Genomic DNA, 20,196 nt, shown 5'->3' with positions numbered 1-20,196 from the left:
CTGAAAATGTAGACTAAGATTTATGGTCTGAAGACCTTGGTTCAGGGGAAAATATAGAAAGAAGTCAGACTAGGTAGATTAGGTAGGCTCAAGGTTCTAATTGGTATACTAGTTGAAAAATGTCCTAGGATGACCAGATGGATCTTAAATGACAGTCTCTGGTTGGACCCCTAGCCTGGGAACCTCTATATGCCGTGGGTGTGGCCCTAAAAAGCAAAAAAAAAAGAAAAAAGAAAAAAAGAAAAAGTTCTTCCCACCGGTTCTCAGGAAGCTGTTGGATGATATGCTGAAACATAGCAAGGAATAAACCAAGAAAGAGGAAGACATGGGATCTAGGAAACAGGAGATCCATTGCAGGATAGTGGCGATCCAGGGAGGGCAGCTGGTCCTAATTGAAACAGATCATAGGACTCCATAAGAGACTGCTACAGAAAGGTGAAAAGTGATAGGAGAGAGGAGAGTTGGACTCTTGTCCAAAAGATTGGGATTAAATTACTAATACATGCATAGAAAACTAAGCAAGTTGAAAAATAGGAGACTTTTTTTTTTTTTTTTTAACATAGTCTAGAGGCATTTTAGAGTTGTTAAGGTAAATGCCAAAATAATCAGTAGAGGGGAAAGTGATTGGTTCTGGAAGTTCCTGTGGTGGCTCAGTGGTAATGAACCCAACTAGTGTCCATGAGGACACGGTTCAACCCTGGTCTTGCTCAGTGGATTAAGGATCCAGCGTTGCTGTGAGCTGTGGTGTAGGCCAGCAGGACACACCCCCCACCCCAAAAAAAGAGTGATTGGTTCTGGGCAATGGAGAATGACAGGACCTGCTGATTTTATAACAAGTCTCGTAGATCTGCTTGGCTCTTAAAACGACTTATATGGCTGGTAACAATGATTATTAATAAAAAAAGCTTGGCCAGCTTAATGAAGAATGATGTTTTGAATTTTTAAAAAAATTACTAAGAAGGTTGAAATATTTTGGTATGTACATTTCCTGCTTTTGACTCAGATTCTCCTATCATCACAAATCAAAACTTTGAGCGCAGAGACCACTGGTCCTTTCTCTCATAGTTGGAGGGTCTGAGAATCTTGTCAGACTGTTTTCCTTAAAGCTTTTCTTCATCTGCTTAAGGATGCTGCACTTAGATCAGGTTTTTGCAGACTGTGGAAAACCACTGTTTCAATGACCTTGGGCTTTCTTCCTCAGGTTGTCCGCACAAACCAGTGTGCAGGAGAATTCGTCATTACCTTTCCCCGTGCTTACCACAGTGGCTTCAACCAAGGCTACAACTTTGCCGAGGCTGTCAACTTTTGCACTGCCGACTGGGTAAGTCTGGAGTGTGGTGGGCTGGCAGGGAGAAGCAGGAGGGTTGTGAAGAAGCTGAGGCATCATGGCCTCAAGACTTGGCCATACTCAATCTTGAACCTGTCCACAGCTGCCAGCTGGGCGCCAGTGCATTGAGCACTACCGCCGGCTTCGAAGATATTGCGTCTTCTCCCATGAGGAGCTCATTTGCAAGATGGCTGCCTGTCCAGAGAAGCTAGACCTGAACCTGGCAGCAGCTGTACATAAGGAAATGTTCATCATGGTGCAGGAGGAGCGGCGTCTACGAAAGGCCCTGCTAGAGAAGGTAGGTGGTGGGTAGAGTGCCCTGGATTGGGCATCCTTGTCTGGCAGAGGTAGGGGGAGAAAGAAGTAGAAGATACAGTCTCTACTCTTGGGGAGTAGTGAAAAGAACTAGACACATCTGGATTGGAAACCACATTCCATGGTCTACCATTTACCAATAACCGTTAGCAAGTTAATTTACTTCACCGAGCGTGAGTAGTCTCCTCTGAAAAAATGGGGATTATAATAGTGCTTACCTTTTAGAATAGTTGAGTGGATTTAAGATATGATATTTGTTAAGTAACTGACCCATAGCAGGTGCTGGTATCACTGCTCTTCATCATTATTTAAATAACCCATCATTGTTTAAATAAATATTGACTGGCAGGTGTTCCTGTTGTGGGGCAGAGGAAATGAATCCAACTAGTAACCACGAGGTTGCGGGTTCAATCCCTGGCCTCACTCAGTGGGTTAAGGATCCAGCGTTGCTTCGAGCTGTGGTATAGGTCGCAGGCACTGCTCGGATCCTGCATTGCTGTGGCTGTGGTGTAGGCTGGTGGCTGTAGCTCCGATTTGACCCCTAGCCTGGGAAACTCCATATGCAGCCCTAAAAAAAAAAAAAATAGAGACATTGACTGGCATATGAAACCCTCACTTGCTGGTTAGCTGGATAACCTTTTCAAGTTACTTAACCTCTCAGTCTCACTTTCCTACTCTGTAAAGTGGGAATAAATATCTAACTTGCAAGGTGGTTGTAAAGCTTAAGTAAGGTGGTTTATGTCGAAGCATCTATTGCTGCACTTGCAGTGTAGCAGCTGTTGTTATTGGTAATATATGAAGAAAATGATTGATACATGGAGCATTTCTTAAGAAATGCCATTTTTTTACATTCATATGCTTCAGTAGCTCAAATTAGTGTAATATTACCAAATAGAATGTGGTCTTCCTTCAGTAGATTTCTCATAACATGTGTCAGTTGTGTTTGTGGATGAGTGCGACTGCTACTAATGTAATTCAATTACCTTCTTAAAGCGCCAAACTTGAAATTCTCTTGTGGCACAGCCAGTTATGGATCTGACGTTGTCACTGCAATAGCTCAGGTTGCTTCTGTGGTGCAGGTTTGATCCCTAGCCTGGGATCTTTCGCATGCCATGGGTGTGGCCAAAAATAAATAATAAAACCTGTACCTTTCCCCAACATTTAAAAAAAAAAAGCTTTAAACTTGCCCAGTTAGGGAATTGACTTAGTGAGAGTCCTACATAGGATTACAAAGGAATGCTAGTTCTGAGGGATCCCTTGCTGCTTGTATCCGGATAATACTTTCTTATTTTAAAGAAAAGCTCATTTATAACTTTTCTGTGAGCATGAGCTATAAGGAGAATTGCAGCTATGGTAAGTGTTGGAAGTCTGGGGCCTAGCAGTCTATGATATTAGTTTGTGAGCCCTTGCCTTTTTCCAAGGATCATTTTCTCTATTAAGTGCTATTATTGAATGATGACCCTGGAGCCAAAGCAAGGTGGGAAGAGTAGATGTTCTCATCCTGACCTTCAGAGGTCTCTACACTTGGCCCTTACCTAAGAGAAGGGTTCTGGACCCCCTCATCTTGAAACTCTGTAAAATATTGTGTGTGCATGTATGTGAGTACTTTTTCTGGGGAAAGGCTTCATAGCTTGCATCCATTTCTCAGAGAGGTCCATGATCCAAGGATACCTGGGGCCTTCATTCTTAAGAGCAGAATTCTCTGGCTTGAGAGTAGAAATACGCTGCAGTCATATTCTTATTTTGGGCAAGTTACTGACTGACTCTCTGAGACTTAGTTTCCTCAGTAAAATTGGCCTGTGAGATAAATATCCTGAGATAGGCCTGTGAAATAGATATCCTTATCTAAAAATTAGAGCTAATAACAATGAATATTTGTTGAGCACCTATCCCATCCTCCCCACCCCTACTCCCCAATAGTCACCATACTGTACATTAGATTCCTCAAACTTATTCATCTTCTAACTGGAAGTTTGTACCCTTTGACAAGCATCTCCCCATTTCCCTACCCCCCGAGCCCTTGGCCACCACCATTCTACTCTTGTTTCTATGGGTTTGGCTTTTTTAGATTCCATATATAAGTGATATTCTGTAATATTTGTCATTCTCTAATTTTGAGTATAATATGCTCAAGGTTCATCCATATTATCACAAATGGCAGGATTCCTTTCTTTCTTACAGCTGAAAATATTCTTAGACCACCCCCCACATCTTTATCCATTCATCTGTTGATGGACTCTTAGGTTGTTCCTATATCTTGGCTATTCTAAGTAATGCTGCAGTGAATGTGGGAGTGCAGATAACTCTTTGAGATCCTAGTTTCATTTCCCTTGGTTATATACCCAGAAGGGAGATTGTGGGATCTTAAGGTAGTTCTATTTTTAATTTTTTGAGGTACCTCCGTACTATTTTCTAAAGCAATTGCACCAATTTACATACCTGCCACAGTGCACAAAGATTCCCTTGTCTTCACATTGTCTCCAGCACTTGTTATCTCCTATCTTTATGATAATAAGCCATTCTAACAGGTACGAGGTGATATTGTGGTTTTGATTGGCATTTCCCTGATGATTAGTGATGTTGCACATCTTTTCATTTACCATTGGCCATTTGTATGTCTTCTTTGGGAAAACATCTATTCAGGTCCTCTGCCTGATTTTTAATCAGGTTGGCATTTTTTTTTTTTTTTTTTTGCTATTGAGTTGTATGAATCCTTCATATATTTTGGATATTAAGCCTTTATTAGATAGATGGTTTGCAGATGTTTTCTCGGTTGTATTTTCATTTTGTTAATCATTTCTGTTGCTATGCAGACACTTTAGTTTGATGTAGTCCCACTTATTTATTTTTGCTTTTGTTGCTTGTGCTTTAGGTATCAGTATAAGAAATCGTTGCCAAGACCAGTGTCAAGGAGCATTTTCCCTCTGTTTTCTCCTAGGAGTTTTACAATTTCAGGTCTTATGTTTAAGTCTTTAATCCATTTCAAGTGAATTTTCCTGAGTGATATGGGTCCAGTTTCATTCTCCTATACGTGATTATCCATTTTCCCCAGCACTATTTATTGAAGATGCTACTCTATTAAGTATTCTTGGCTCCCTTGGCAAATATTATTGACCATGTATATAAGAGTTTATTATTTCTGGGCTTAATTCTATTCTACTTGTCTATGTGTCTTTTTTTATGCCATTACCATAGTGTTTTGGTTACTATAGCTTTGTAATATAGTTTGAAATCAGGAAATTTGATGTTTCAGTTTTGTTCTTCTTTCTCAAGGATTGCTTTGGCTATTCAGGGTCTTCTGTGGTTCCATATCTAAGTGCTAAAATACTTTTCTGAGTCCTTAGTTGCTTTGCTTTTGTTAATCCTCATAATCCAGTGAAGATAATACCATTATCTCCCATTTTACAGATTGGGAAACTGAAACCCAGAGGTTTAAATAATTTACTCAGTATCAACACAGCTAGATTTGTAATGTACAGAGCAGCATTTGTAATGTGCAGTGGATTTATGCAGGTTCGGTTGGTATAGAAGACAAAAGCTGTTAGAATCAAAATTTCCCTCTAAAATCCCTAAATGTGTCCATAATGTATAGTATTGTATTATTTTTCAGTTACTCCAAGATAGCTGGCTTTTCTTCCATTTTTGGAATGGATTGCTTTTTCTTCATCTATTCAGCAGATGAAGTTATTGGCTTAGGTTTGGAGGCCATGTTTTTTGGGGGAAATATTTATCTTTAAACACTGTACACAAGGACATAGAGTTTTATTTGTCTAAGTTATAGGTGTGTGTGCCGAGTGTCCCACCTGCTAAGTAGCCAGCAACACTTTCCTGGAACACAGTGGGTGCTGAGTACCTGGAAGCCAGCATTATTCCCCCGTACATGACACTTTTCTTGGTCACTTTCACATATTGCCACCTTTTTGGTGCCCGGGTCTACCACTTTCCTCACCTTCTCTCACCTGAAGGCACTTTCTGATCTGAATCTTACCTGATTTTTCTTCCTCTCGGCCCACACTGATGTTGCCCTGTTTCATATGATTCCCCTAGTCTGAACTTCACAGAGGAAGTGTGCTCTGTGGAGTTTTGTCTCCCCAACAGCTCTCTTTTTTTTTTTAATTTAAAGAAAAGTTTTGGCTGTGCCTATGGCATAGGGAAGTTCCTGGGCCAGCGGTTGAACCCCCCACCACAGCTGTGACCCAAGTCATAGCAGTGGCAACACTGGATCCTTAGCCCACTGAGCCACCAGGGAACTCCATAGCTCTTATCACAGATTTGAGTCTAACGTGGGGCTCATTGGTGGCTGAGTTAGGGGTTTCTGCAGCCCTGTTCTGGTTCTATATAATGAACACCCCCAGGGCATCACGGAAGCTGAGCGAGAGGCTTTCGAGCTGCTCCCGGATGATGAGCGCCAATGCATCAAGTGCAAGACCACATGCTTTCTGTCAGCCCTAGCCTGCTATGACTGCCCAGACGGCCTTGTCTGCCTTTCCCACATCAATGACCTCTGCAAGTGCTCCAGTAGCCGGCAGTACCTGCGGTGAGCAGGGGGCCTACCTGGAGGAAGTGGGCTGAGGAAGGGGATGCAGAGCTGGTCCAGATGTGCTCTTCCCTGCCCTCTTCCTCCAGGTATCGGTACACCTTGGATGAGCTCCCTGCCATGCTCCATAAGCTGAAGGTCCGGGCTGAGTCCTTTGACACCTGGGCCAACAAAGTGCGAGTGGCCCTGGAGGTGGAGGATGGGCGGAAGCGCAGTGAGTGATGGGGGGACGGAGGGACTCCACAGGCAAGTTCTAGTCCCTTTTCTTCTGTACCCCCACCCCCTTCCTCTGCCTTTACTCAATACTGCCTACTCCTTGCTGTTCTCATTCTCTCTGCAGGTCTTGAAGAGCTGAGGGCACTAGAGTCTGAGGCCCGTGAGAGGAGGTTTCCTAACAGTGAGCTGCTGCAACGACTCAAGAACTGCCTGAGTGAGGCAGAAGCTTGTGTGTCCCGGGCTCTGGGGCTGGTCAGCGGCCAGGAAGCTGGGTATGGCAGCATGAGGTGTTGGGCACAGATAGCCTGCTGCGGAGCCAGCACCTAGGAAAAGGACTGTCGGGGGTGGACTCTGAGTACCATTAGGCAGGAAGCTGACAGGCACTGCAATAGGAAGTGTTGGGGAGGGCAAGGAGGCCAGGCAACTAGAATGGAGAGGAGCACCTCAGTGCTAAGAGAGCTAGAAATGTTTCTTTTTATCAGTATTTGAAGAAGAGTTCAGACAGGACGGTGGATTTTGTAGGCAGGGAGGAGTTGTGCAAGGTTTAGGGACAAGACACAGAAGCATAAACCTGATCATAGAGTTCACAGTAGAAGATGAATTAAAAAGTCCAGCTTCTGTTACCATCAGTTCTAAGCTTTCCTGCAAATAAGTCCTATGTTCCTCTCTGCTAATTCTTTCATCATATGAACATGCATGTATCTTAAACCCTCCCTCTAACCTGGGCATTTGAAGGGAAATGTTAAGTGTGAGAGATCATAGTGTACAGATATGAGGAAAGGTGTTGGGTCTTAGCACAGAGATGGAGGGAGGGGACTGAGTTTGAACTTGAAACCCCACATGTGAAACTCCATAGCCCCCACAGGGTGGCTGGTCTACAGATGACCCTGGCTGAGCTCCGGGCCTTTCTGGACCAGATGAACAACCTGCCTTGTGCCATGCACCAGATTGGGGATGTCAAGGTGAGGAGGGGTGGACTTGGAGTGCTGCTGAGGGATCAGGGGGATTGGGGAGCCTGAGCAGCAGGCCAGTCCTGGCTTCTTTCAAAAGTATCAAGTATTTGGGCAAGACAGGATGCACATGTGAGAATGGGAGGTAGGAAGCAAAGAATTTAGCAAACTGTTTGTTAGAAATGGGATTTGAGGGGCAATTGGCAAGGGTACAAGTACAGGATACAGAGTTGAGGGAAGGTTTCCTGGTGGAGATGGAAGAGCAGAAAGGAAGTAACAAGGGTGTTTATGGGCCTGGAAAGCTGAGTCAAGTTTAGGAAGGCAGAGAAGTGGGATGGAGAGGGCAGTGGACACCAGTGTGAGTGTAGAGATTGTGAGAAGGCCAAGAATAGAGCATTTTTAGGGCAGAGGGTCTCCTGATGCTATACATCAAAATCCTTTGGGGACTTAAACAAAGCACAGACTCCTGATTAACCTCTATTAAAAATCTCAAGGGGGTGGACCCAGTGGTCTTCATTTTAACAAATGCCCCAGGGTACTCTAGCAGGCAGTGAGTGTTAGGAACCGCTGCTTAGGGCACAGTGAAGGAGGAGAGCCCAGCCCATGCTAGGCTCTCTTCCCAAATAGTGGAGGGTAAGAAAGTAGGTAGGGCAGGGGTATGTGGTGGTGGGACCTTTATGTGGGCCCTGCTGAGGAGTTTGTTCTTCATCTATATCCTGGTAGGGTATTCTGGAACAGGTGGAAGCCTATCAGGCTGAGGCCCGTGAGGCCCTGGCCTCACTGCCCTCCAGTCCAGGGCTCCTGCAGTCCCTGCTGGAGAGGGGGCGGCAGCTGGGGGTGGAGGTACCTGAGGCCCAGCAGCTGCAGCGGCAGGTGGAACAGGCACGATGGCTGGATGAGGTGAAACGCACGCTGGCTCCCTCAGCCCGAAGGGGCACCCTGGCTGTCATGCGGGGACTGTTGGTCGCGGGTGCCAGTGTAGCCCCTAGTCCTGCTGTGGACAAGGCCCAAGCCGAACTGCAGGAACTGCTGACCATTGCTGAACGCTGGGAGGAGAAGGCCCACCTCTGCCTGGAGGCCAGGTAGGTCCAGCCTCTTCCCCTCTCTGCTCTACTTTGGCTTTCAGAATTTACTGGAGAGGCTAAAGGTGATTCCCATGGGTGCCCTTGGGCACCAGACTCTTGTGTTGGTGTATGATTATCCTCCCCTTTTTTGTCTCTTGTCTTTTTTGTTTTTGTTTTTTAAATCCGTGTTACACATAAAAGCAAAGATAGTCTTATGGAGAAGTAGAGATGGACAGACATAGGCTGTATAAAGGACTAGCTCTGCAGGCTGAGCGTGCACACACTCATGAGCAAGTACCAACAGACAGATGGACAAGTGTCAGTGGAAACACACCATGCATGGAGCATCCTGACAAACTGCAGCGCCAGATTAATACTGCAGATTGTGTGTTCAGGCACTGCCAGCAGTCAGACTGGTGAACAAGCAGAAGCATGGGGGCTATGGCAGAAGTTGGGTGCATGCAGTCTGGAGCAAGCAGGGACTGACAGCCACCTGTGGGCAGAATACAAGCAAATGGGCCCAAGTGGCAGGCCCAGGGGCTCATGTCACTTTATCTGATTGTCATGCTGGGTTTCTGGTCAGGTAGACCACCCTAGACTGAGGCCTCTTTTTTCCCTACTTTTAGGCAGAAGCATCCACCAGCCACGCTTGAGGCCATAATTCATGAGGCAGAAAACATCCCTGTTCATCTGCCCAACATCCAGGCTCTCAAGGAGGCCCTTGCTAAGGCCCGGGCCTGGATTGCTGATGTGGACGAGATCCAGGTGAGGACCTTGTTGCCCCCGCCCCTTCCCCCTGAGACCTTCAGTCCAACTGGGAGAGATGGCATACATTGTGTTTTTCTGGGTGGAGTTGGGTTGGCTAGAGAGAGGAGATAGGCACAGCACGTCATGAAGAAGCAAAATGTGCTTGGTGGGCAGTGTGAGGAAAGAGTGCAAGGCTGGCCTGAGGGAACATAGGATGCTGGTTAAAATGAGAATGGTGGGGTCAGGGAGGATTGAAGGCATGAACTGCAACAAAATAACTGGTCTGGTGGGCCTTGACTGGATATCTGGGGGCTGAGCCAGTGGATGTAGGAGTTGTCAGAGAGTCAGGTGGGCGGGTGTGCCTTCCTTAGGATGATCTCTGGTTTTTGTGGGGTTTCTTTGCTTCAAGACTGTGAGTCCAATCCATCTTCCCAGCTTAGGACCGGCACAGAGTAATATCAGTAGGTGTTGGCAAGTTGAATTGAGCTTTCTCTTGCCCCTGTCCCAGAATGGTGATCACTACCCCTGCCTGGATGACTTGGAGGGCCTGGTGGCTGTGGGCCGGGACCTACCTGTGGGGTTGGAGGAGCTGAGACAGCTCGAGCTGCAGGTACTGACAGCGCACTCCTGGAGGGAGAAGGCCTCCAAGACCTTCCTCAAGAAGAATTCTTGCTACACTCTGCTGGAGGTGAGGCCTGGGACCCTGACCCATAGCCTCCCTGCCTCTGGCCCAGCTGTTGTGAGACAGCTCATATGAGAACATGGGGGTTTTAGGGGGAGCTGGGGAGGGGCGGTGGTGGGAAATAGGGGAAGCCGGGACATTCCCCCTCTGTCTACCTGCCTCAGGTGCTCTGCCCGTGTGCAGACGCCGGCTCAGACAGCACCAAGCGCAGCCGGTGGATGGAGAAGGAGCTGGGGTTGTACAAATCTGACACAGAGCTGCTGGGGCTGTCTGCGCAGGACCTCAGGGACCCAGGCTCTGTGGTAAGGAGCTTGGGCCCAGATGGAAAAGAAGAGCCTGGCAATGATAGTGTCTGAGCCGGGTGATCATGGGCAGACCGCTTGCTCCCTGGGCCTCAGTTCTCCTCGTTTGGGAGTGGGGTGCTCATGGTGCCAGAGAAGGAGGGATGGGCTGCTGACCTCTTCTCCCTTGTCCTGGGCATGGCAGATCGTGGCCTTCAAGGAGGGGGAGCAGAAGGAGAAGGAGGGAATCCTGCAGCTTCGTCGCACCAACTCTGCCAAGCCCAGTCCGTTGGCATCACCGACCACATCTTCCTCTGCAACCTCCATCTGTGTGTGTGGGCAGGTGCCAGCCGGGGTGGGAGCTCTGCAGTGTGACCTGTGTCAGGACTGGTTCCATGGGCGATGTGTGTCGGTACCCCGCCTCCTCAGTTCCCCAAGGCCCAGTCCCACCTCATCCCCACTGCTGGCCTGGTGGGAGTGGGACACCAAATTCTTGTGTCCGCTGTGCATGCGCTCACGGCGCCCGCGCCTGGAGACCATCCTGGCACTGCTGGTAGCACTGCAGAGACTGCCTGTGCGGCTGCCTGAGGGCGAGGCCCTGCAATGCCTCACAGAGAGGGCCATCAGCTGGCAAGGTCGTGCCAGGCAGGCTCTGGCCTCTGAGGATGTGACTGCTCTGTTGGGACGGCTGGCCGAGCTTCGCCAGCGGCTGCAGGCTGAACCCAGGCCCGAGGAGCCCCCTACCTACCCTTCAACCCCTGCCTCTGACCCTCTCAGAGAAGGCAGTGGCAAGGATATGCCTAAGGTGAGCTGCGCAGCCCAGCTCTTTTACCCTCAAATTCCTGTCTCCTAGCCCTCACCCTTACCTAGGCACCAGCCCTGTCCCTGCTCTCTGACTTTTGGTCTCCTTTGGCCTGGCCTCCCTTCCCCTTTCTGCATCCTGTCCAGATCCCTGGAATGCTCCATGCTGGCAGCCTGTGTCTGCCCTCCTCCAGGAGGTGGAGGGTCCCAAGTCTGAGGTTGAGGGGAAACAGTGGGGCCTGGTTTTTCAGTTCAGTTACCACTACGTGTTCTTGCTCTCTTTGGCAGGTGCAGGGGTTGCTGGAGAACGGAGACAGTGTGACTAGTCCTGAGAAGGTAGCCCCGGGGGAGGGCTCAGGTAAGAGAGGTAGGTCGAGGTATGGGTAAGCTGTTTATTGGATCTCACCAGAGTGACCCATGTGGTCCTTGGCTCTGTCGTGGTGATGGGAATATGACTAGGAGTAGCCTCTAATCTGGCCTGTCCTTGCAACCCCCAGACCTGGAGCTGCTGTCCTCGCTGTTGCCCCAATTGACTGGCCCTGTGTTGGAGCTGCCTGAGGCAACCCGTGCCCCCCTTGAGGAGCTCATGTTAGAGGGGGATCTGCTTGAGGTGACCCTGGATGAGAACCACAGCATCTGGCAGCTGCTACAAGCTGGGAAGCCTCCAGACCTAGCACGGATCCGCACACTTCTGGAGGTGAGGAGAGGGATCGTGGACAGGGCCAGGAGGTCAGGCCAGGCCGGCAGGGACCCCAGGCCTGACCACTGTCCTGCACCTCTTTTTTCCTATCTGTGGTCACAGCTGGAGAAGGCAGAGCGCCATGGGAGCCGAGCTCGGGGCCGGGCGCTGGAGAGGCGGCGGCGGCGGAAGGTGGATCGGGGTGGGGAGGGCGATGACCCAGCCCGAGAGGAGCTAGAGCCAAAGAGGGTACGGAGCTCAGGGCCAGAGGCCGAGGAGGCCCAGGAGGAGGAGGAGCTGGAGGAGGAGACTGGGGGTGAGGGGCCCCCCCAACCCCTGCCCGCCACCGGCAGCCCCAGCACCCAGGAGAACCAGAATGGCTTGGAGCCAGCGCTAGGGGCCAGTTCAGGCTCCTCTGTCCCTTTCTCCACTTTGACTCCGCGGCTGCACATGTCCTGCCCACAGCAGCCGCCTCAGCAACAGTTGTGACAGTGACTGAGCCTAGCACAGACCCCAACAGAGACCCCTTGGCCTCAAGGATCCTCTTTCTGACCATCAAGCCTGCTTCTTGGGAGGTCGGCGAGTAGGGGGGATGGCCACCCCCCCACCCACCCCAGTCCAACCCTGAGTCCCTTGACTTTTATATTCTGACTCCAAGGTATTGTTCAGACCTCAGCTCCTGGGGGCCGGCCCCTGGAGTCCCCCTCCCTGGTAGCCTCTAACCAGCATTCCCAGACACCTGAGGCAGATAGATGGATGGGCAGGTGGGCAGGGGGGTGGCTGGGGCTAGGCCAGCACCATTCCAGAGACACGGCCAGTGCATATGCAAACTGGGGGAAATCTCCTCTCCCTTCTCTCCCCAGTTGTGGCCCTGGCCAGGCCATGCTACACTAACCTCACCTCCCTGTCTTACTCTTTCTCCTCCTTCCCCCTTTCTCCTGCCACCCTCTTCCCTTTGCCTCCTTCTCCTCCCGTCCCCTGACTATTCCACCCAGGAGGAGGAAACTTCACATAGCTGTGCTCACAGTTTTTTATTTTAAATGAATTTGGTTGGGGAGCTGAGCAGGGCTCCCTGTGATCTGAAGAAAGCTTTTGGTGCTTGTCCTCACTACCACGTTGACCTTCCCTCCCTATTCTGCCCTGTCTCCTTTCCTCCTCCTGGGTTCATGTTGTAATAAAAGAAGATTGTTGGTGTGTAATTAATTTGTTCAAAGGAAAAAAAAAAGCAAAACAAGAAACTTGGTTCCAACTGAAGCCTATTTTAATTTTATTTTATTATTTTCCTCTTGTTAGAAATAAAACCCTTAGCAACATTTTTTGGAAATACGTTTCTGAGTGAATTTCTCTTTGGAGGGGGTGTCTCCATCACCTGTCAGTGGAGCAGCTGCTGCACTGGCGGAAGCACACCCAGGGAGCTCTGCGTTCTGAAACAGTCCTACTAGGTTCTCCTTAACTGTGGGCAAGACATCCCTGAGTCTCCCCCCGACTCCACCCCGAGCCAGTTTCCCCCATCTCCCAATAGATAGGCCCTGGCACCACTCACCTGAACTCGGCAGCATAGCCACCTCCAACTTTATGCCCTCCAGTCTATCCTCTTCAAGCCCTGAGAGGGATTTTTTTCCCCCTCTGGCTTTATTGAGATATAATTTAACACACCATGAAATTTACCCATTTTAAATGTACAATTCAGTGATTCCAGAGGAAAGTTTCTATCCTGCTTAAAACTGTCCGTGATACTTCATTGCCCTTGAGACACACACACACACACACACACACACACACAGTTGACCCTTAAACAACATGAGTTTGAACTGTGAAGGTCCCCTTAAACAGTTTTGTTTTGTTTTTTTCATTAAATACATAATACTATACTATCCACGGTTGGTTGAATCTGCTGAGTGAAGTCTGGGGATGTGGAGGGACTGGTTTTAAAGTTATATGCAGATTTTTGACTGCACAGGGGGTAGGTGCCCCAACCTTGCATTGTTTGACATAATCTCATCCTGGAATGCTTTCCTGTTGGAACTATTTGCCACATTTGAGGACCCTTCCCTGGTTTTTCTCTACCCTAAAGGGTTCCTCCAGCCCCTGTGAACAGGAACTTAAAGGTAGGTGTATGGTCCTTTGCAATCCCTGAGTTCACTTTTTAGAAACAGCTTTATTGTAATGTAATTTATATGCTATACAGTTTACCCACTAAAAGTATGCAATTTAGTGGCTTTTAGTATATTCTACTTGTGTGATCATCAGCACAAAAGATTTTAGACCATTTTTGTCATTCCAAAAGGAAACTACATTCCTTTATACCTCACCTTCGTCCCCTGGTCCCGCCTCCTAGGCTACCACCTAATCTATGTGGATTTGCCTATTTCAGACATTCTATGTAAATGGAATCATATGTGAGTCTTTGAGACTGCTCTTTCAGTTGGCATAATTGTTTTGAGTTCACTTTTTCTTTTTTTGACCACACCCATGTCATGTGGAAGTTTCCGGCCCAGGGGTGGATCTGCTGCAGCGATGAAGCCAGGTCCTTAACCCACTCCACCACAAGGGAACTCCCCAGTTCACGTAAATGGAGATATAATGGTGCCTTTACATTGGACAGGTTTTTTTCACCCTCCTAGGCCCCAAAGTCTTTAAAATGAGGATGTCAGGGATCCTCATGAGGGTTTGTTTACATGTTTTTATGAAGGGATTTGTGTGCATGTATTTTACTGGCAAGACCAGCCAGGTTGCATCAGATTCATAAAAGGGATTCTTATATCTCCAAAGGCTTAAGAACCACTCTTTGTAGTCAAGAATGTTGTGTGTTCAGAGTCTGGCCATGATATGAGGATACAGAGGAGGAAGCAAAAATGCTGAAACCCGCCTAAGACAGCCCACCAGCTTCCCATCATGCCTGGCTCTGCAAGGGCTTTCGCTTCTCTCAAGGTGCTGCACTGAGGGCTTAAGGGCTAATGGCCAGACCCTGATGCCCAGCACACGGTCACTGTGCTTTTTCTCATCAGAATGCTCAGTGGGTGCATTTTGCTCTACTTCCCTTAAGATTTCCAGTTGATGGGAGCCTAGCCATGAGTGAGAAAGTCCCACTTCTGGCAGCTTTGGCGGGGCCTTTGATTTCCGGATCAGCCCTGCCGCCTCCAGTTTTCCAGTCAGGAGGTGCTGGGCTGTGCAAGTAAGGGGAGGCAGGGGCCTGTGGACACCCCTGTCCAGGGCCCAGTTCGACAACAGTCCATGGGGAATGGCTGGTCTTTTGTTTGCCTACCTATATGAAATTGAGCATGGGCTGGCGGAGACCACCTCAGAGACTGGGACAGGGACAAGGGACTCAGTCTCAGCACTTCACAGTCACTCCCGCCCTGAGGCAATCAGCCCCCAGAAAACATGGCCTGACAGGAGAGAAAGAGGGTGCCTATGACCTGCAGCAGCTCCCAGGCTTGAGAACTAGCCTGAGGTCCTCCAGGGTGAGGGGCTCACCAGTTTCCAGGCAGCCTTCCCCATTCGGGCACCGTCCTGCCCCATCCCTCATAGTGAGTGATGTGCATCCCATGAGCTCTGCAGAAGTGCTAGCCCCCATCCTGTAAGACTCAGCTCAAATGTGACCTCGTCCAGAGAGCTTGCTCTGGGTGCAGATCTGTCCCCCTTTCTAAGACACTTACCTAGAATGGGAGGAGTGACTGGCTCAGGGAGGTGGGGGGGCACAGATAAGTGGGAGATGGGGAGAAAGAGGATTGGGGAAGCACAGTATCTTCACTCCAAAGTCATTTTCTACTGTAGAGACACCTCCTTACTGCTGCATCCTCCCTGAGGTTGCCATATCCCTAAGAATGGCTCCTGAGTCTGCAGGTGACACAGGGATGGGGAAAAGACATCACTTTTACTAATGACTTTCCACAAAGTCCCTTCCCTTCCCTCGTGCCCCCACTGTGCCTTAGGTGGCACCTGAAATGCTCTAGGATTAATGGGTCTGTCTCTTCTACCCTGAAGCTCCCCAAATTGGGAGCTCCTAGAGGTAAGGTAAGGCCTGGGTTTGAGCCCTCTGCCCCTATTTCCAGCTCAGGCACCTGTATGGTCTGGGCTCAAAAGAAGGGAGTCAGGAAGAGCAGTTGGAGTCCCACTCTGTCCCCTCTGCATTGCATAAAGCTCAGTTAAGGGTGCTACCCCATGGGAGTGGGGCCTGGGGTTTGAGGTCCATGGTCATTGGGGCTCTGAAGGGGTAGACACCATGCTTCCCAGAAGTCCTGAAATCGTGATGATGGGAGAAGAGGGGTTGGGAGGCAGATGGGTTCCCTGCCTCTGGGGCTCTCACGTTCTAGGAAAGGGAGAACAGCCTCTTGCAAATCTTTCTGGGTGCCATCTCCATGTGAGATATTTCACGAAGTCTCTGTCATATACACAGGAAACAGATCTCACGAAGAACATGTCTTGCTTAGGTAATACCAGCCCCGATTCCTACCAAGTCTCTGTGACCCTTACAGCCTGTGCCACATGAGAGAAAGTGTACAAAGTAATAAGCCTGCCCCCTCAGGAAATATTCATAGCAGGGATTCAGTGTTACTCTCTCCTGTTGGCAGGTGGAACCTCAGCAGTGCTATGGCCAGATTGGCCTTGGTAGGCAGTAGTGCATATTGCCAAACTTTTACATAACTTCCATGCCTACCTGTATTAGTTATGAATTACTGCATAACAAACACTTGAAAAAACTTAATGGCTTAAAGCCATGACGTTTATCTCACAGTTCCTGGAGGTCAAGAATCTAGGTGCAGTTTAGCTGGATTTCTATTTCAGGATCTCTCACAGGCTGCAATCAAGGTGTCAACCGAGGCTACAGTCATCTCAAGGCTCGAATGGGGAAGGATCTGCTTCCACGCTCAATCATATGGCTGTTGGCAGGATTTAGTTCCTTGTAGGCTGTTGGACTGAGGCCCTCAGTTTCTTGCTGGCTGGTGGCTGGAGGCCATCCTCAGTTTCCTTGCCATGTGGACCTTTCCATAGCTCAACTTATAACATGGCTAATTGTTTCAAAAGAGTGATCAAGTGAGGACAGACAAGGAGGAGTTGGGGGAGCAGGGGGAGAAAATAGCGCACATGCAAGATAGAAGTCACAGTCTTTATAGCCTAGTCTCGGAAGTGACATGCTACCACTTCTGCAATATTAGTCACTAGGTCCAGGCCACACTCACAGGGAGGAGTTTACACCAGGATATGAATACTCGGAGGTGGAGATCACTGGGGGCCATCTCAGAGAGTCACTACTATAGTTTGTCCTCTGGCCCCCAATGATTCATGTCCCTTCCACATGCAAAATGCATTCACCCCTTCCCAAGGCCTGTAAAAATCTCATTCCATTCCAGCACTGCCTCAAAGTCTAGAATCTCCTCTAAATCAGGTCCAGGTGTGAACGAGGCTCTTTCGGTATATTCCTTAAGCATAACTCCTTAAGTACTATTTTTTTTTTCCCACCAATAGATCTGTGAGACTTGAGACAAGTTATCTGTCCCCAACACGCCCAACATACAACAGTGGAACAGGCACGGGATACTGCTATAGACATTCCATTTCAAAAATGGGGGAAATGGGAGACACCAAAGAGTCACTAGGTCTATAGCAATTGTGAAATCCAGTTGGGCAAATGGAAGTTCCTGGATTAGGTTTCAAGGCCTGGGAATACTTCTCCATGGCTCTCAGCTCTGCTTTCTGGGCTCTTGATCCCACCCTTGGTGCCCTTCTTTCTATGTGAAAGGTAGCACGTACTTGCAGCTGAGTAGTTTCCCCAGTCTGCTTCCTGCCAGGAAAGTTTTGGGGGACCACTGGTTTCTTGTCATTTGGTACTGTCTCTGTAATCAGCTGCCACTGGGAAATGATTCCAATAGCAGGGCTTCGTGGCCTCTGCTGTTGGTAAGTGGGGCACTCAGCAGTTGCTATAGCCGGACTGGCCATGGTGAAAGTCTGTATGGTGGAGCCTGTGAATAAGCTCCATGTGTGCTGCCATTTTATTCAGGAGTCCATTGGGTAAGGAACTGAGGTGGGCCGACATCCACAGGACAGGATGTCTTGTGCATCTTGTCGAGCTCTTCCTCCACAGTGCATTCTCTCGGGTGCTCATGTATATGGGACGTGAATATCTTCACATTCTGTGCCCATTTCCAAAAGGGACATCCATATGCCTCCTCCCCAGACCTCCTCCTTGAACAATATTTCAATCCTGTTGTTTCCAAGTCCTTGACCACCTAGCCAAATCATTACTAACTACTATAATGTAACAGTAGATATAATCAGTAGATATCTATACCTCTCACCATATATGTGATGAAGCTGTGAGAATTTCCCTTCCCATTGTCCTTCAGGATCAACTCTAAGTGGCGCTATAACACTGCAGCTAGCCACGTCCAGCTGGTGCCAGCATAGTATGCAAAACCATCTGTGAACTAAATTTGAATATTGTGTCTCTTAGTCACCTAATCAGGGGGAATGCCCCATGAGACTCAGGTATGAGTGAGAAAGGGACAGCAGTGCAGCCAGTGGGAGTATGAGCCACCTGCTCAGGCAGCTTGCTTTCTCTGTTTGGTGGTGGAGTGCTGTTGCACACAGACGACCTCATGGTTTGACGGGCCCATCAACACCTGCTGCCCTGGCAGCTCAGCTTGTGCAGATCACATGGTGTCCTGTGGTCAGGCATTCATTCACAAAATAAATTCGTTTTTCCATTTTCATCTTTCTCTGCGTCTGGGACTCCTATTATCACAATGTGGCCACCTCCAATTTTACCCTCCATTTAGTTTTTTTAAGAAAATGTTTTCTTTTTCTTTCTTTTTCTTTTTCTTTTTTCTTTTTTTTTTTTTTTTTTGGTCTTTTTAGGGCTGCACCCGCAGCATATGGAGGTTCCCAGGATAGGGGTCCAATTGGAGTTGTAGCTGCCAGCCTAGGCCACAGGCACAGCAATGTGGGATCCGAGCCGCGTCTGTGACCTACACCACAGCTCACGGCAATGCTGGACTTTAACCCACTAATCAAGGCCAGGGATCAAACCCACAACCTCATGGTTCCTAGTCGGGTTTGTTAGCCGCTAAGCCATGACGGGAACTCCTAAAAAAATATTTTCTATCTCTTTATTCTTTCTTGTTGATATCCACAAGAGGTCCTCAAGCTGATCTTTCCACCACTCACACATTTTTCTTCGTCTGTAGCCCTCATACCCTTTATGCCATCTATTCCATATGTATTCAATTTATGTGTCCAGGCACTGGGCACATCACAGGATGGGATTTTGGATCCGCTGGGCCCAATAGGAGAAGAACTCAGGCTGACACTTTATGTAAGGCTTTATCCCGCTCTGACCAGTGGACCATGATGACAGTCTAGGTCAAGGAAGTTTAACTCAGAACCAGTAGCCAGTCTATTTCAAAAGTTCTGGGTACTTCCGGGTCCTCAAAGCACAATTACGTTGGCTGCAGGCTCCTGTGGGAAAAGCAAGGTGGGAGAGTTCCCCACACACTCTTGTGAAAAGTGTAGCAAGGTCCTTCTACAAGCAGATCCTCCCCTTCATCCAAAGGGATCTAGTCCATGAACTGGGAGAGGGGCTGGGACTCTATATTTGGGGGACTAGATCAAGCCTCCATTTGCTAGACTGTTTTTTGCTTTGTTTTGTTTTGGTTACATAAATCAAGTAGGACCTTAGTAGGCTGTCCATCTATTTTGGCCCTAGGGTAACCACGTTTAATTTGCCACCACTACAGATCCACACAAGTCCAACCGTTCTGATTACTGCTATGGCTCTGCTGTCCATTATAGGAACCAGATCCCACTTGTCTTGGAAGGTAATCCTCTTATCGCCATTGGTGATAAGCCCAGCTCTCACCATGACCCCAAGTTGCAGAAAAAAAACCGCTGCGATGTTTTTTAAGGAGGCTGGTGCTTAGTCAAGTATTAGTTAAGGTAAAGTTAGCTTCTGGGACAGGACAAAAACATCTCCGTGAAATTCAGGATAATAAATGTACTTCTTGCTCCTGTAGTCGTCCAAAACATGTGTTAATAGCTGGGCTGCCCTCTTCTGAGTGGTGACTTGGGGTTCTAGGCATCTTCTGTCTAGACAGTCTGCCATCTTCAAAACGTGGTCACCATTGTACTATTGTCATCTCCATCCCAGCCGACTAGAAGAGGAAAAGACCATGTGGGAGGTGTTTTTCGTTGTTGTTGTTTTTTGTTTTTGTCTTTTTTTTTTTTTTTTTTTGCCATTTCTTGAGCCGATCCCGCAGCATATGGAGGTTCCCAGGCTAGGGGTTGAATCGGAGCTGTAGCTGCCAGCCTACGCCAGAGCCACAGCCACGCGGGATCCGAGCCACATCTTGGACCTACACCACAGCTCACGGCAATGCCGGATCCTGAACCCACCGAGCAAGGCCAGGGATCAAACCGGCAACCTCAAGGTTCCTAGTTGGATTCGCTAACCACTGCGCCACAACGGGAACTCCCATGTGGGAGGTTTTAATGAGCTAACTCTAGACATAGTCATATCACTTCTGCTCACATTCCTTTAGCTAGAACTCAGACAGTGGTCATATTCGCAAATGATGCCAGAAAATGTTGTCTGAATTTGT

The 20,196-nt window shown here is 48.4% G+C and overlaps 1 protein-coding gene across 11 annotated transcripts in view; it reads left to right on the top strand.

The window, feature by feature from the left end:
- KDM5C (lysine demethylase 5C) overlaps positions 1–12,923 on the top strand; it is a 34,687-nt gene extending 21,764 nt beyond the window's left edge. For 4 of the 11 annotated variants that reach the window (XM_047763935.1, XM_047763928.1, XM_047763934.1 and 1 more), the window contains 14 exons: positions 1,202–1,321; positions 1,431–1,625; positions 5,998–6,179; positions 6,269–6,393; positions 6,520–6,667; positions 7,252–7,357; positions 8,069–8,427; positions 9,036–9,174; positions 9,665–9,844; positions 10,003–10,140; positions 10,325–10,924; positions 11,206–11,287; positions 11,418–11,617; positions 11,723–12,923. In XM_047763935.1, the coding sequence (XP_047619891.1) occupies positions 1,202–1,321; positions 1,431–1,625; positions 5,998–6,179; positions 6,269–6,393; positions 6,520–6,667; positions 7,252–7,357; positions 8,069–8,427; positions 9,036–9,174; positions 9,665–9,844; positions 10,003–10,140; positions 10,325–10,924; positions 11,206–11,287; positions 11,418–11,617; positions 11,723–12,088 (2,940 nt within the window). In that variant the 3' untranslated portion in view covers positions 12,089–12,923. The remainder of the gene's footprint in view (positions 1–1,201; positions 1,322–1,430; positions 1,626–5,997; positions 6,180–6,268; positions 6,394–6,519; positions 6,668–7,251; positions 7,358–8,068; positions 8,428–9,035; positions 9,175–9,664; positions 9,845–10,002; positions 10,141–10,324; positions 10,925–11,205; positions 11,288–11,417; positions 11,618–11,722) is intronic. The other 7 variants (XM_047763936.1, XM_047763933.1, XM_047763931.1 and 4 more) reach the window with 4 other exon arrangements.
- The last annotated feature ends 7,273 nt before the right edge of the window (positions 12,924–20,196 follow it).

The sequence above is a fragment of the Phacochoerus africanus genome, chromosome X (assembly GCF_016906955.1).
Source record: "Phacochoerus africanus isolate WHEZ1 chromosome X, ROS_Pafr_v1, whole genome shotgun sequence".
Taxonomy (NCBI): domain Eukaryota; kingdom Metazoa; phylum Chordata; class Mammalia; order Artiodactyla; family Suidae; genus Phacochoerus; species Phacochoerus africanus.
This window is presented reverse-complemented; position numbering and strand designations above follow the sequence as displayed.